General features: G+C 40.1%; 1 protein-coding gene across 1 annotated transcript; it reads right to left on the minus strand.

Annotated features, from left to right (window-relative positions):
• Positions 1–8,427: 8,427 nt before the first annotated feature.
• On the minus strand, positions 8,428–11,234 carry hoxa13b (homeobox A13b). Its single transcript, XM_080767849.1, has 2 exons — positions 10,542–11,234; positions 8,428–9,846 (listed from the first exon to the last, which is right to left on the minus strand). Exons 1-2 carry the CDS (start codon positions 11,179–11,181, stop codon positions 9,605–9,607), a joined length of 882 nt encoding a protein of 293 aa, XP_080623975.1. The 5' UTR covers positions 11,182–11,234; the 3' UTR covers positions 8,428–9,604.
• Between the last annotated feature and the right edge of the window lie 6,114 nt (positions 11,235–17,348).

The raw sequence follows: 17,348 nt of genomic DNA on the forward strand, positions 1-17,348 counted from the left end.
ATTTCACAACTTTACGGTTGTTAATTTCTGGCCAAATTGGCAAACCAACGCACCATATGCTTTCACGCAAAAAGCCGACTTCAAATCCAACCCCTCACCTTAACCCTAACCTTAACCCCCTCAGAGGGACCTTGAGCCATATAGCCTTGAATGGGAAAAGCACTCTGTTTGGTCATCTATCTTTTTTTTATTTTGTTTTTATACTTTGCGTCTTCTCCGAAAGGTCAGAGTGGACCTTTCGCGACCTAGAAGCTGCAATATAGTGATCTTTTATACGCATTTGTTTTATCTGCAAGCATATAGGCAAGTGTAGCGAATAACGCAATAGGCCAGGCGGCAACATGACCGCCCATTAAACAATTTAGATATAGGTCTAATTATTTCGACATTAAGACTTGTTATTTAAGCATTTTGTTCTATTTTTGTTTACTTTTTGTTCTATTTTTGTCCTATTTTGTACTACCGCTAAATCTGAACCTTTTCTTTTCATGAAACTGATACCACCATGCACGCATTAGCCATAATGTGGTGCAATGCGGTGGTATTGGCTAAAGCTAAAGGTAACCCAATAGAAAAAGACAACCCAAATACGGCTAAATTCCTGCTTTATTTGGCTACTACGCATGTTTAGGCGAACGTCAGTGGGCCTGCGCCTTCGCACGGTCCACATGAGAGTCCATTTGTATACTCTCAAGGGCTAAACCAACACTGTGGATTTTCTGTGTTGGACCATTTGAGAAGTTCAGTGAAACCATACCGTGTTGACTTCTCGCATGATAACTATGCCCCATGTCCGTTATATGGGAAATTATGTTTCAACGATACGTTAAAGGGGCGACCTTAAAAGGCTAGGATTATTATTCGTGGCAGGAATGTTTTCATGGGCGTGAAAAGTAAATAGTATAGCTAGAATACGTTGTGCTTTCTCGAATAAGTCACACACACTTATTCTAGTCTAGGAACCCCTATGTGTTTCAATGGTGCGTCCAAGGTTATAACATTGCACGCGCGAGGTAATATAATCATATAGCCTATTTCATTTTTTTCATTTCACATGGGAAAGAAAAGAAAAATAAATAAATAAAAAGCTAAACTCCTCGGTTCATATAACGTTCTAACATTACAGTGTAGTGGTGTTTTGCAGGCCTATACTCCGCATGTGGGCCGGATGAGGCTGACTGTACTCTGTGAACATGATTAGTGACGCTCGGAGCCCCGCGTGACGAAGCACGCAATTATGGGCCAGTGCATATAACACCACGGTGTTGATAACGTTTAATGCAAACGTGTTAGGGCCTGTTTACAGGCCGTCAATAATCAGGCGATTTCTGAATGAAAGCGGAGTGAGGCTATATTAGATCTACTGATAGGCTTTTGCACTGTCACAGCTTGTATATAGGCTATATATTTGGCAAACAAAGCTTATATATTCTAGGGTTAAGCATGTGTAGAGTAGAATAATATAGGCCGAATTTATTTCCATTTGTCAAATTGTCATCGCTTCTTAAAGTATATGACCACATGGGACATTTGGCCATTTGGTATGCCGGTTATAGTGCACAAATGCTTCCCATGCAGCGCATCTGTCATAGCTGGATATAGCCCAACGTGATGTGGACTATAGTATTAGCCAAAGATGGATGTTTGTCACCTGCTGTGAAACACAGGTGTTGCATATAGTTCTTATACTCTGCACTCACTGCATGGATACAATATTATTTAGATACTTTTTGATATTCTAATAAATAGCACGAGGAAAGTATAGGCCGACGCCAGTCCCTGTTTCCGTGGGGTGTTCGAAATTATTTTTGAATATTTTAATTCATTCGTATATAAGCAAACAAATAGCTTATAGCCAGCCGGGTTCCTGCAGATAAACATATAGGCCTATAGCCTGGTCAAAGTTAAAAATATAGTCAAATTATTCAACTCGACCAATGTTAAGTTGCAGTTATCTGAGATTTGTTTTGAAAAATGTGAGCATTAATTCGACCACATTAATCCTGCAGGCGTTAAAGGCTATATGCGCAAACATATAGCCGGGCCTATAGCATATCTCTAAACTCAATGGCATGCAAGGCATTGCAAAGCACGCGAGCTTGTAGATCTGTTACTTTAGCTATTTGTCATTTAATGATATGACGAATAGGAGTTAAAATGTTTAATCCTATATGGACCTCGTTTTCTCATGGTTTGATTTAGATCTGATTCATGTGTGTCGAGTAATTTATAACCCAAAACAAGTCGTGGTTATGCAGGTATATGTATGTTTGTACTTGATAAAGTAGGCTACAAGTGATAAAGGCAGAACACAGTCAAATCCTAAAGTGTTAATTTTAACTTATCCGAGTAGGCCTACATTTACATTTTACTGTGCGGGCTCGGAATCTCACGCCATTCTAGGCCTTCAGCAACAACCCCAGCATCATGTTTTACTTTATCATTTGTTTGGTGAATAATAAATTATTATGTAACCCACACAACATTTTTTGAAGGAAACTATACGAAGGTCCTTGAAACAGAGGAGTGGATTGTTTATATGAATCTCGCCAAATGCTAGCCTAAGATTCTTCTGATTTGTTTCTGTCACACCATGATAATAATGCTACTTTTCTAAATTAAGGCAGATTTAGAAGATTTGCACTGGAGTATAGCCTATCAACATATACCGTATTGAAACGGCTCTTGCCAAAACAACAAAACAAAAGTATATAGGCCTCACACGTTTAGCTGCATCATGTTAATTCTGTATATAAACTCTATAGTGAAAAATAACACAATATACATTGATGTTCAGATATAGACTATAATAAAGACGGTGCACCACATGTTATATAGGAATAAGAAGCACCCGGGCGGTAATACCCATAGCGAATGGGTTCCCATGCAGACTAAAGCTTATTGGTTCTTAAATAAACGGGTTTTGAATAACACATCACATTATTCTAGGAAAAAAAAACATGACATTATACAAATGTCTGAAGAAGATGACGATTTATGATGAGAACGGTTATGATTGAATGAAAGGTGTCAAATATTTGTCAAATCGACATGTCAATTCCGCATGCACGAACATATATAGCCTGCAGACAGCTAAAAGTGTTTTCCTGTCATTTCACCATCACCATAGTAGCCTAAACCCCCTGAGGCTCCACCATGGTTCCATTTGTATACACTCCTCGGGGTAAAAATACACAGATTTCCACTGTATAGTCACGAAAATCTGTATAGCTCACTCAAAGCAAAATGTATACAGGCTTATATACGCCAATACGGACAATAAAAGAGTTAACGATGAACCAAATTAAAAGAGCATCATGATTCGGTTGTTTTGTTCAATAATATAGAGCAATTCGTAAACAAAATCACTGATGATTCTAATTTGTAAACCATCTGGTTCTATAGAATCTATATTCAGATGGTTTAAAAATGTGTCTATATATGGGCCTTGACACGAATGCAAATAAACTAGAATGTATATATATATATACAATTATAATGCTATGTGACTTTCTGCATGTCTTTAGGGTAAATGATTGATTTTGTGTTCAACCTATCGTTGCTAGTGCATGTTTGTTCAGTAACAGTAGTCTCCATGACCATGCATGTCTCAGCCATAGGCTTATTTGTATTTGCATACAGGGATACCAATTTGAACCAATCAGGATATAGAGAAGGATAAAGGATTAAACAAGTGGAATTGTAAGTGTCGTCTCCTGCGCACGCACGCACGCACACGCACACGCACGCACGCACGCACGCACACACACACACACACACACACACACACACACACACACACACACACACACACACACACACACACACACACACACACACACACACACACACACACACACACACACACACACACCTATAGTCCCAAGGCCAGACGCCAGCCAGAGGATCTTGACTGTGACCTGTGACGTCATCAACATGCATCCGGATCCGGAGCTGCTGCATAAACAATGGGAGGAGAGTGGTTTTGTGGTTTGACGCACATGTTAGAAATGTATGAGTTATAAGTTATGAACCCGAAGAAATAGGCCTAAAATAAAGAAAATCTCTTAGTGAAGCAGTTCTGTGAACTTCATGTCATGCATGATTCCATTCTTGGATTGGTCTGAGTTGTTCACAAATATTGCCATGGTCTGACCGCTTTAATAGCTATGGTTTACTAATGATATCTACTAGCTATTGTAAAATGGAATATATGGCCATAAAAACCTTGAAATTACACTATAAATAAGCTTTCGTCCCCACAAAATGTCCGCAAAACACAAACATTAAATGCCATTGACAATGAAGGGAAAATGTCCGTCATCTTGTATAGGCTACCCACACGTCTCATATTTGCCATCAACAATGAAAGGAGAAATTAGGTCAAATGTCCGCCAAATATGACTACATTTGTAGCAACAGGCAACAGCAGGCATTCTGATTGGCCAGTATGAGATGATGATGTACGAATAAGAGCGCCCCTCACTTCACACGGGTGTGATTTTTATGAAACTATAAACAGTAGCCTATACTTTGTCTACACTGCGGAATTGTTGATTCATTGGTTAGACGCAACAGACTTTCAAAGGGCAAAACTTAAGTAGCCGTAAACGTGACCCCACTCCCCATCAGGCACTATATTATTCGGATTCCACTCCGAATTCCGAAACCGATATGTAGCCTAATAAAGTCCAGATTATTGGTGCATGAAGAGAAGACAGATCATGACTCAGAAAAGTCAGAACACACGCACACGCACACGCACGCACGCACACACACACACACACACACACACACACACACACACACACACACACACACACACACACACACACACACACACACACACACATACATGGAACATATTATAGCCTCAAATTGTATACCTTCTAAACTAAACTGTGTTGTATGAAACATAACCTACTGTGAAGCTGTTCACACAAAAAATACCTGGGAGAACATGTACAATCATATATGTTACTGCATGCCTATATTTTTCTAGCACTCTTTATTCTATCCTTTTTTTGTTTTTTTGTTGTTTGGATATTATGCTATTTATATCTATGCCGCTGCATTGTCTGTATAGGAAGCCAAACAAAACTAAGTTTTACTCTTATGTAGGCCTACCTGTATACACAACAAGATGTAACAATAAAGTCCAACCTTGAACATATTGATGAAGTGAATTCAAGACTCTCGGAGGATACTGTCTGTCACACACTGCGACACACATCGTAGAAGAGTTCCGAATTCCAATTACTGGTCTAACTTTAGACCAGTAATTGGAAGTGTTCCAATATATAGTCTGTAATGTATAGTCTTTTATTAGTATAATCGTTTAACTTAAACCAATGTCTAAACGAAATGTATGGACTGAACATATATATAGGGACGCATCCGTCTTGTGTTCGATTCAGCATTCAGTCTTATTACCTTTAGTTCAGTGGTTCCCAAAGTGGGGTCCCGGTAATGCGGATCCCTAGCGGTCCTTGAGAGAGTTCCAGGGGGTCCCCTGCAGCTAAATTATAATTAGGAACCAAATGGACCCTTATGGGTCTGTAACTCAGAGAGGAACTAAATGGACACTATATACCGTTTTGGTTATCCATTTGTACACTCTCAGAGTTACATTTTGATTTTTACAAAACTTTGATTTTACAATTGGGGTCCCAGAGATATAGATACCATTAAAAGGGGGTCCGTAGCCTATTGCATATCAAACTGAGCTGGTCATTGAAATTGAAATGGTTGAGAATCACTGCATAGAGCTGTAAAAATCTTCTCGGGGTCCCTGACATATCTTTTCAAAAATTGTGTCAATTTGGGGGGTCCTGAAAAAGTTTGGGAACCACTGCTCTATAGTTCATAAATGACCCTCATTGTCTGTATGGGAGTGATATAGCATATTCAAATGTTGATATTTTGCATTATCTAATTCTTTACTGCGGGTTTTTGAAGTGCACTGTTGTTATATTTAAACGTTGACGTTCTATTAATCAATTATAGTCAGGTAAGTAAGTTGAAACACATTCCTTTGAAGAGACATTTCCATCCCTATATTTTGGCGTATATAGGCTATAGTCAAACTAGCCTATACTATAGTCAAAGATGTTAAGTCAATTTAGTAAATCAATCATTTTCGCTAACTATATGGCTCAATTGTTTATGTGTCTTGAAGGTACAAACATTTCTTTTTCTTGATATACCAAAAACAGAGACTCCAGGAGGTTGAAAGAGGTTAATACGGCCTAATGACAGTGCTTGATCTGGGGCAGACCTTATGCAAGAGACAACACTGTCTATTACACCGTCTCGACGCTAGATGCCACCATGACCATGCACGCGCTGCATCATGTGCAGGCCTTCTGTATCGAATGGTGCTGCCTGCAAGTCAGTGTCTCCAGCCACTGCAGCCATGCAGGTATATAGCAGGCATATAAAAAACAGCATATAATCTTATAATGGAAATGATAAATTAATAGGAAAACGAGGGGGAAAGAGGCATTTCCCTGCACACCAATCCTATGTGATAAAGGCCGGGCCTAGTAGACGAAAAGTCGAATGCAGTCTAGGCCGGGGAGCTTGAGACCTGCGATTTTGCTCGGAGAAGTCGCGTTGCGACAACGCAAGCGTATTTACGTGAGCGCGGTCCCGTGAATTTGTTGCGCGCGTGCTCGTTACGTGCACACGCCCGCGACTCACCAGACAACAACGCCTGCGTTCCTCGCTTCACGTTGGCAAGGCCCTAAAAAAAACACACACACACACGCACGCACGCACGCACGCGCGCGCGCACACACACACACACACACACACACACACACACACACACACACACACACACACACACACACACACACAGTCACACACACACACACACACACACACACACACAAGCTTGGACCATAAGATGGTCTGTGAAGCTGTGATGATGACATTAAGGCTCTGCGTGCACACAGATGCAAATGTTTCTAGGCTATATGAGTAGCCTAAAGGCCTAATATGTTATTTTAGCTAACTCGAGTCTCACACAAATGGATCAAAGGAAAGATTAGGAATGTCACTGAGCAATATACACGGAGCAATACACAACACGCAATACACTGAGCAATACACAACATTACAATCCTCAGTGTGTTTGTATTTAACTCTAAGTATAGGCTACTGCGATTTGAATACAGCTAATATGCGCATTGTCTGATTTGGCATATAGCGGAAATAAGCTATTGATAACGTTATATAATGCATGTTTATAATGTAGCCTAAGCCTATACTGCAATTTAACATTTTTGGTATAATGTAGAAAATAAACAACAATGCCTCCATACGTACGCCTTGAAAACGAATTAGGCCTATATATTATATTAACTATTTACCATGAAGAATCCTGGATTGACACAAATTGGGCGTTATATATATTTGGGATCCTATTCATGATTAGACTGCAAACTGTTTTGGAAACGAAATCTTCAATTAGAGTATTATTATTCAATTGACTACTGGCATGCCAATTGTTCACTATAACACGAAGACATTTATTTTTAATTGATTTGTCAAAATTACGAGAAATATTCTCATTCTTATTTCAAGCTAACTGAAGAAGAAAAAAACAGTTTCTTCAAAATGTTTTGAAATTGAACAAACTTTCAGTTTGGAATCATATAATTACAATGTATCTTTATTGGCCAATAGCCTTTTGAACACCTGTAGGCTGCTATACGCCTATTATTAGGCTACAACATTCTTAGGCTAGAACATGATTATTATAAAGTTAGAGTAGGTATAAGCTATTCAAAAGGACCAAGTCAGTCTATAGAAAATTGTTTCTGAATTTAATCTCCACAAAGATCATCACTCACTCGTATAGCGCTTGCCTTGGCCCCTGAACACACACTACCGGTATACTATAGCCTGTTTCGAACCTATCATTTTCAACATGTAATGTTGTGCAGTCTGCTTCTATCTGCGCTGACTTTATGCATGTGTGTATTGCCTGCTGAGGGCATTAACTTTGAAGAACAGAACAAAGGGCGATGGAATAGATTTAGCAACACAATTGCCTATATATACTATATCGAACCATCCATGCCCAATACACTTGCACAGAATAGAATAATATTATAATATAGAATAGGCACACACACGCGCTTAAACAAGTCTGCTGCCAATCATCGCCATGCTTGCTGTCGATTAAATGCGGACGCTGTGTTGACACACATTCGTCGCTAGATGGCGTCATAAAGGTCCTGGTGAGGGCTGCATGAAACGAGCACCCAATAGTCGAGATGCCAAGTATGGCTTCTTGGGCTACTGTATTTATTTACAGCTAGCAATATTTAATTTGACATCCCTTTAGAATGCTAAATATAGCATGATCATTCATGCAAAAGGCGAGTGAATAGCATAGCACAATGTTGGGCTATAAAGGAGTCTTTGAAAACATTTATTGGGAAATATTGGCTATTGCAGTCAGAAGACGGGAAATGAGTATAGCTGCATTCACATATAGTATTTACATGTTTAAATAGACTTGCATGTTCAATATTTTCAAAGAAATAAGTGACTGAAAGGTGTTTCAATGCCACTTCACACAGAGGGCGTATGGGCATATTCTGCATGGCCTTATGGGCCAGCGGGACAAGTTGCAAGGGGTTTATAAATGAATAAGCATGCTAATTAATTATATCCACCGATGGTGACATGCGGACCAGCTAATTCTACCATTCTAGCTATATCACATTCCATTTGAAGGAATAACACTCTTTCATTATACGGCAAACACAGCGGAGTTCAATCGATCAATCAGTCAGTCGCTCACAAAGGTCTATCAAATCGACGGATTGATATAGTTAAAAATGCTTAACGTAATTAGGTCTACCCTGTAGTGTATAGGCTACATATGAAACTGCATTTGAGAACAATTATATATTTCAGGTTTAAAGCAGTTCGCCCCCCCGCCCAAAAATATCAATATTGAATTTGGTATAGCCTCGGAACCCGCCGGCGTTTTGTTAATAATTTGGTGACTGGCGAGACTCAATTTAGTCCATTGAGACTCAACTGAGTTTCCTATAGGCTACTGACCAGCCACCCCGTCATCAAATTATTGTCTCAGGAATGTATATGCGACAAAATAAATCCAAGGCTTCATGGTGTGTTATAGGCTAATTTATATAGAAAATAAGTCATTTTGGGGGTGAACTCTAATGTCTGATTGAAACGTGTTATAGTCTTTTGAACAGCAAAGCAACACACCTCGTAGTTACTAGTTAGTAGGCCTACAACATCCTGATCCTTCAGAGAATGAATGGTCTTTCTTGGTCAACATGTTGCAAGTCATTTCCGATCCTCTGTCAACAGCCGACACTGAATGGTTCCAATTAATGGCGGTGGAGGAGGAGAATGTACAGGCAGGCAGGCAGGCAGGCCTAAACGTGAATTCCCAAAGCACAACCATGCACCTTGGCGGCAAAGAATAGGAAGAATAAGAAGGAAAACACTTCATAACGCAATAAATAATATAGAACACAGTTTATTTCGACGGAGGAACGTCAAAGTCTCGACCCCCCCCCCTCTCGTTTGTTTAGGCTATTTCCAAAGGAGGCTAACTGCTGCTCTTGAATTTGGTGACGACTTTCTTCTCTTTGACGCGCCTGTTCTGAAACCAGATGGTCACTTGTCTCTCTGTCAGATTGCTTTGGGCGGATATCCGTCTCCTTTTGTCCTTGGTGATGAATTTATTGGTGGCATACTCCCTTTCCAGTTCCTTCAGCTGTATCTTGGTGTACGGCACGCGTTTCTTTCTCCCGCGGCGCATGGAGTTGACATCTCCGCTGGATATAGTGTCTGCAAATGAAAGATCACATACTGGGATTAAATGCAACTATAAAGGGAGCCTAAATATATATTTATTTAAAAAAATTGGACTGTCCGGGGCCCCTGCAAGGGGGGGGGTCATGCAGTGTTTTATACTGGGTCCAAAGCCAAGAGTATATATCTTCATTCCATTATAATTCAATTAACTCACACAAAACATTCATGAGTGTCTAACATGTTTCAGGGTCACCACTAAATCCATTTGTCATGTACGGTATGTATACCCTACAATTATGGCAATTAAATTGTATTTTAGAAGCAAAAGAACATCTTCCTAGAGTCCCCTATAATCTATCATTTGAAACGGGGCCCATAATCAAATTGAATTTGGGAGTCCGTGACCTGGAAAGGTTTGAGAAACCAGGCTCTGGCCTTTAAGTCAAACAGAAAAAAGTTGGCAGCAGCAAAACTTTTTTCTTGTTTTGTTTTTTCGATGAACACTCCCCCAACCCCCCCCCACCACCCCCCCAACCCCATATTTCTTCTAGTCTCAGGCACATTTTACACTAAAATGATTTAGTCTAATTAGCCTATAGGAAATATCACGATCCTCGAGGCATATATAAGGCTTCAAAACCATTTCAAAAGTCATGTATATTGTATTGTCCGTTCTATAAATTGAAATGATCACATTACATTATTATTCACGTTTTTATGTAGCCTACCTTGCAAAGAGGATTTCCATAGAGCATTTGACTGTGGCTGCTCCTTGGCGCAGTAAACTTGACCGTTCCAGCCGTTGGCGATGGCCCACGGCTGGTGGTAGGGCTCCACCACGGGCAACAGAGGCTCGTGTCGGGGCTCAGGTGGGGCCCCCACGACGGGCCCTACGTCCAAATAACTGGGCTGGTAAGGAGCGGACGAATAGCCCTGATAAAAGGCGAATTCCTTTGCCCTTGACTGGAAGTCCTCGCCCGAGACCGAGACCGACGTGTCCATGTATTTATCCCCATAGCCAGGGGGCTGCGCGCAGGTCTTGACACCGCCGTGTGACACCCTGCACGGGTAGTAGCCGCTGCCAAAATACCCATAGGGCAGCGATGCGTTGGGCGAACTCTGCGTGGCAGAACAGGGGCTGCATTGTTTGACAGGCTCGCCCATGCCGGAGACTGACACCTCGCTGGAGGTGTAGGTGGTGCTCGGAGCCAGCGAGGTCGGATGCGCCAGCAGATTCCGGCACTGGTTCGCGGCGAAATTACCTCCAGCGAAGCCCTCCATGTTCTTGCTTCTCTCGTCCAAGGCGTTGTCGTACAGGAACATCATGGGGTCAATCCAGCGCGGATGGAGGAGTAATGACGCGGTCATAGCATTGGCCCTACATCGAGACGGAGGGAGCTAACAGCGGGCTCTTTTTCAAAATCCCCTCGACTGAAAAGAGATAGAGAATCTGAGAGAGTAACCGATACCAGCCTGCCTGTGTACATAAAGACCGAGAGGTTATTGGCCAAGGCCAGACACGTGATATGCAAAAGAGATGATAAAAGTCTAGACCGCAGATCACGCAGATCAAGCTCCACGTTCGATATGTTCGATATACACATATCTTCTTTTTATTTAGTGCAGAGATAAACATAGCTTCCCATGCATGGTCTCATTCAAAAGCATATTTTATAAAGATTGTAGCAGATTGATATAGTTGCTTTTTTTGCACTGCAGCATACGAAAGACAACAAGCTTACATGGAAAGTGTCCTACATGGCAGCATGAAGAGTATACTCTACAATTATACGCGCTACTCATGCACAGTTTTTTGGAGGCCAAGTAAGATTTAGTGCAAAATAGATTGCATTCTAATCCAATTAGAGCCACACATACTGTTAAGCTAAAGGTTATCTGAATGTATACGAAGGCATGCGCCTTTACATTTTTGACCTATAGCTAATTAATATGGCTGCTGTGAGCGTGACAGTCTGAAAACAGCAATGCAGATATAGGCTATTTATAAAGATTACGGCTTGATCGGTTGATCGATCGAACATTAATTGGGTTTAGTTAGTCAACATCGACCACCCTGGTTAATATAAAATATATTATATTTCACGGGGATGGGAAAAAAAAGGTATTGCTTTGCTAAATAAATAGATGACTAATAATATTGAATCAACGTATCCTTTCTTGCGAGTAGAAAATGACATGACACATGACATGATATCATGCCAAACAGATCTTGGTGTCACCCAACACAGAGCACATTTGGCGTTGTTGTTGTGTGGGGTTTTTTTTTTTTTTACGTTCGAGCTAGACAGATCTAGAGGCCAAGGTCAAGTTGAAAGTGGCCGTCTGGCCATACAGCCACACCACACTGACTGGTCATCAGCCCCGAATTCCAAGAAGTGAGAGTTATATGAGAAGAAAGAGTGCAGCCTAAACCTTCTCACATTTGAATGGTCAATTAACAAGGTATACAGGACTATGTTTATTTCATCAATTTACATAGAATTGTCCTATATATTTTAGGGGAGCTATAGGCTATATGTCCAAGGCAAAATAACAAATGCATTGTTGCAGCTGGGTTCAAAAAATAATAACATAATTTGAATGATTATTTAAATATATACGTATATAGACCACAAGAGAGGTGAACCACATAATTGTTCCGTTTGCGTCTGCGTGCGTGCACGTATACAGACGTCGCTGAACATAAAATTATAATAAATAGATCTAAATGCTTCAATATGATAGCTTGTTGAACGCCATAACAAAATAAACATTAAAATAGATGATATGAATACGAATTCGTGTTTGCTGGCATGCATGCATGATAGAAAAACTAATTCGTCTCAAAGCTGAAACGAGTATAGCTAGCTATTAGGCCTAATGCAATAGGCCATTTTTTTATTTATATATATATATAAATGTTCATAAGCATAGCATTGCGGTCTGAATGTAAATAGGCCTATATGGAACAAGATAATTTGAATGAAAAAAGCGGATGCGGGGAGAGGAAAAAACACTATACGTTTTCCATTCATTATAGGTTTTGCCATGCACTTCCCTTTCAATGCAGGCATAGTCTAGTATATATAGGTTAGCTAAAAAAAAAGGAAGAAAAAAAATAGGAATATCCTAAAATAGGAACGTTGTCAGAATATCAAAACTGCAGAGATTTCGGGTTGTGATTCCGCGAGGTAAGAAGAAGACAATAAATTAAAATTAAAATCCTGGGGGCCTTTGCAGTTTGCAGTGCGTATAGGCTATAGCTCGGTGTCTGGTCTGGTATACAGAAGGGAAGTGTTGTATTTGTGCAGGGTGGGCAGGAAACATCTCAGCCACATTGTTCTCACCGACACTATAGTAAACCCAACCGGCGCGCTGCTGCAGTGCAACACTGTGTGCAGTGCCACCATGGCGACTGTCACCAGACCCACACCACCACAAACACACTGCTGGCTGGGAGGGGGTCAGTATACAGCCTATAGCCTACCATAAAGGCATATTTGTTTACCCAAGTCCAAATAGCTGGATGTATAAAGTATATATCATTGTTTTTTTTTATAGCAGGCTATACCCTATATTGTAGAAATAGTCTGTTACAAGTGCCAAAGTGTTGGCATCAAAAGATATACATCACAACGTGCTGCCTGCAGCTGCTTGTAGATCAGCTATTTTCAAAGATTTGAAAGATGCCAAAGTAGTCTGAAATGGTTTTGTAATAATAACCTAAATCTATAGCAATAGGCCTAAAGTTTTCAAATAATGATGAGTGAAAGAACAATATGCTATTTGCTTATGTAGCGCCAGTATAGGCCTACAATTATTAAAATGTGTAAATCTCCAGTAAAGTAAAAAACTTAAGATAAGTACAGGAGTTTGAGTATACTTAACTTTCCACCAGTATATTCGTTATAGTCCTATACGACGAAAAGCTAAACCAGCTGATCTATACAACAATGCATGCATGGTCGCATCATGCAGGCTGAGAGCTACACCGCGCAGGCTCACATATACTTACATGTTTCTGACTATTTATTTTTGACAGTTTTCACTTGAAACCACAATGTGGCTAAGGAATAAATTAGTAGACTATACCGATTTATAAGATGATTCGAGATTCGATAGTTTTTTTATATTGTAAGGAAATAACGGTTATAAACAAGGGTAAATAATAAGTGTAAAGTAGCCTATATACAAGTGTCAATGTTTAATGTGTACAAAACGATGTGTGCAAAGAAATCGCATCAATGTTGCAGCGTATAATTATGTGCATGAGAATGACACACTATTGTGAAATGTGGACTCACGAGATATTAAGAATGCACGCACGCACGCACACACACACACACACACACACACGCACGCACGCACGCACGCACGCACGCACGCACGCACACACACACACACACACACACACACACACACACACACACACACACACACACACACACACACACACACACACACACACACACACACACACACACACTCACACACACACACACACACACACACACACACGCACACACACACGCACACACACACACACCTCCTTCAGACTCATGCAGCATGACAAATGTATAATCTTGGAATTTTACAACAAATTATTTTGACATATTGAAGTATATATCTAGCTCTTATTAATCAGGTATAGGCCTAATATTTGCTGGCTAACTGACTGGCTGGCTGACTGACTGACTGACTGACTGACTGACTGGCTGGCTGACTGATTGACTAACTGACTGACTGACTGAGTGACTGGCTCACTCACTGCGAAATAAGCTGTGAATAAAATGTGATGCGTGTGTGCGCCCGTAGTGTGCACGGAGGTATAGCGGTTTAATTATAGACTTGGCCACCCTGCATGCTTCAACTTCATTAGATAACGTTGAATAAGACGTTACCGCTGGCAAAAACAAAATAGGGCTAAATTATGCAAATATTTATCAAGTTCATTATTCAACTCTGTGAGGTAATTAAGCATGTAGGCCGCCGCCTCAGTGCAAGTTATTCCACATATACGTTTCTATTTCCTTCGTTTACAGAATCTTTATTATTATTAATAATAGGCTAAGTTTAAGCTTCAAGGACGCGACTGCTATCCTATCGGCTATAGGAAATTTGGAATCAAATAAAAACTATGGCTAATGGCTAGGCCATTGAAGTCACTCACCAGGATATATTTTTTAATCGATTTACGGCCAGCTTTAGGCTATATTTGTGGACAGGTTTTGACGCCCATATCCTTAGGCTATAACTGAGGTAATTGTGTGTTTGTAGGCCTATACGTTTTCTATAGTAGACCCGGCCAAATAATGCAGGTATAGGCCTACATATAGGTGGTTTTAAATGTATAGTAAAAAGTATAATATACTAATAATTATGTAAAAATGTTAATTAATAATACCTGTTTGATAATAGAAAAAAAAAACAGCAGCAGGCCTGCGTATATATATACATCAGCAATGACAGCAACAAGTGAAAGTAATAGCCCCACAACATGGCATATTAGAATCAGGACGCCATATCTTGATTATTTTTGTCTATATGATTGTTTTCATAAAACCTCAAAAGCGTCAAAATGATTATAGGAATAGTATAGGGATTGTTCGAAGTCAAAACGGCACACAACACATTCAAATAGGTCTGATTCCAATCATTCGATATTGTTGAATGATGTCGGGACTTCATCCAATAATCCAACAATGGCTGCATGGATATTTCATCTGCACCGTGATATGGGCTATACTATAGATCTTACTTTTTTACTTAAGTAAAAGTATCAAGTACCATAGGGCATAGGCCCTATATGCAGAAATACTCTGTTACGAGTCCGAGTACGAGTACACAAAAGTATTGGCAACAAAATATAAATTTACAGTAAGAATATTTTGATGCCAATAACCTAAAGTATATGCATAATGTCCCATTTCCCAAGTTATGTCGTAAAAAAACATTTTCCTTTGTGATAGTAGAAATAAAGTATAGGCCTATAGCAAATAGGATACAAGTAAAGTTAAAAAAAAAAAAAAAAAAATCAGTCGTGCAGTTTTTAGATCAAGTCTTTGTTAGGCTATTGCTCTCAACAAAACATTAAAGTCCATATAGACTTTGCTGGCACAAAGATAAATCATATACCCTAACTAAAACTAACAAACATTAAAGTCCATATGTGTTTGGAATGGCAAAAAAATCATACACCTACCATATAAACAAAGTCCATATAGAATAGATTGGCTGGCGGTTACTTTTAATAGATCATAGACGTGCAGGCTGCCACTGTGCCACATTTCGGATTCGGAAAGCCCATTGGAGAAGATATAGCGCCCCTCAAAAATACATCAACATATAGGCTATGCCATCATGGCCATCATATGTTGATGTATTTTTGTATTTTTGCCATTGCCATGGTATACTATAGGGTAATAGGCCTACTACTATATACTTGAGTACATGTAGGCCTATACTTAGACCCTTTCCACCACTGTGTATAGTCTATAGCCTGTACTGGACGTATAAGCCCTGAGACCAAAGTGGTGTTCTGTTCTGTTTGCAATACCTGCCAAGCAGATAACAACACGGCTCTCCGTCTACAGTGCTTAATGGACTTTTTATGGCTTTGTCTTCTGATCGTGTGACCTATGCCATGGCATCTTGAACCCCTCACTGGCTCTTGGCAAACTAGATCAGAAACATGCTGCCGACCCTCTTTGTCTAAGTGGAGAGATACAGCTAGGAGGAGAGACAAAATAGTTGTCCCTTTAAATCCGCTGAAAGCGAAAGGCAATATAAAGCCGAGCTTAATTTATTTCATATATACGCTGACAAATTCAATTCAATTTGTTTCGCAAACGTTATGTGACTGTGCTTTACATGTAGGCAAGGCTGAGTCAGGGAAGCATGCGTCAGGCTGCAGAGGAAACGATTATTAGCACGCATAGGCTATAGCCTCGAGGCGTAGGTCTACAAATTGGGTTTTGACAATGTACACTGACTGCACACGTCCACCCCCCAACTTTTTTTTTTTTTTACTGCACTAGCTCTTCTTAGGACATAGTGTTTTTTTGGAATACATTTACCTGGGTGCATGGACGCAAACGGGGACGGTTTTTTAGGCGTAGGCCTATAGAACAATTTGAACACATTATAAAACTTCCCCTTTGCACGTTTATTTGTATCACTCACCTGCGTTTTCGAGCACACAGCTCTTCTTCAGACTAGTTTGGCGCATTGGGCACAACAGAGAACGCCATATTAATTACCTGATAGGTAACCGGTGTGCAAGTGTGTGTAGCCTACACTACACACAACAAAGTGCATATAAAACTAACCACAATATCAGAAGTTAAGCCTCTCCTATTATGTGGAACACGCTGTCAGGCAGTGTAGGCCTATAGAAATTAAATAGCCTATACCACTAATCCACTATATTATTAAATATCTCTGTACTTTGTTGTAGGCTACAACTGTATGACGACGGATTGCAAAAATAGCCTATCTATAACGGTGTAAAACGTCGCATTGCTGTGCGTTATGAG

The sequence above is a fragment of the Protomyctophum bolini genome (genome assembly GCF_963924005.1).
Source record: "Protomyctophum bolini genome assembly, chromosome: 7".
Taxonomy (NCBI): domain Eukaryota; kingdom Metazoa; phylum Chordata; class Actinopteri; order Myctophiformes; family Myctophidae; genus Protomyctophum; species Protomyctophum bolini.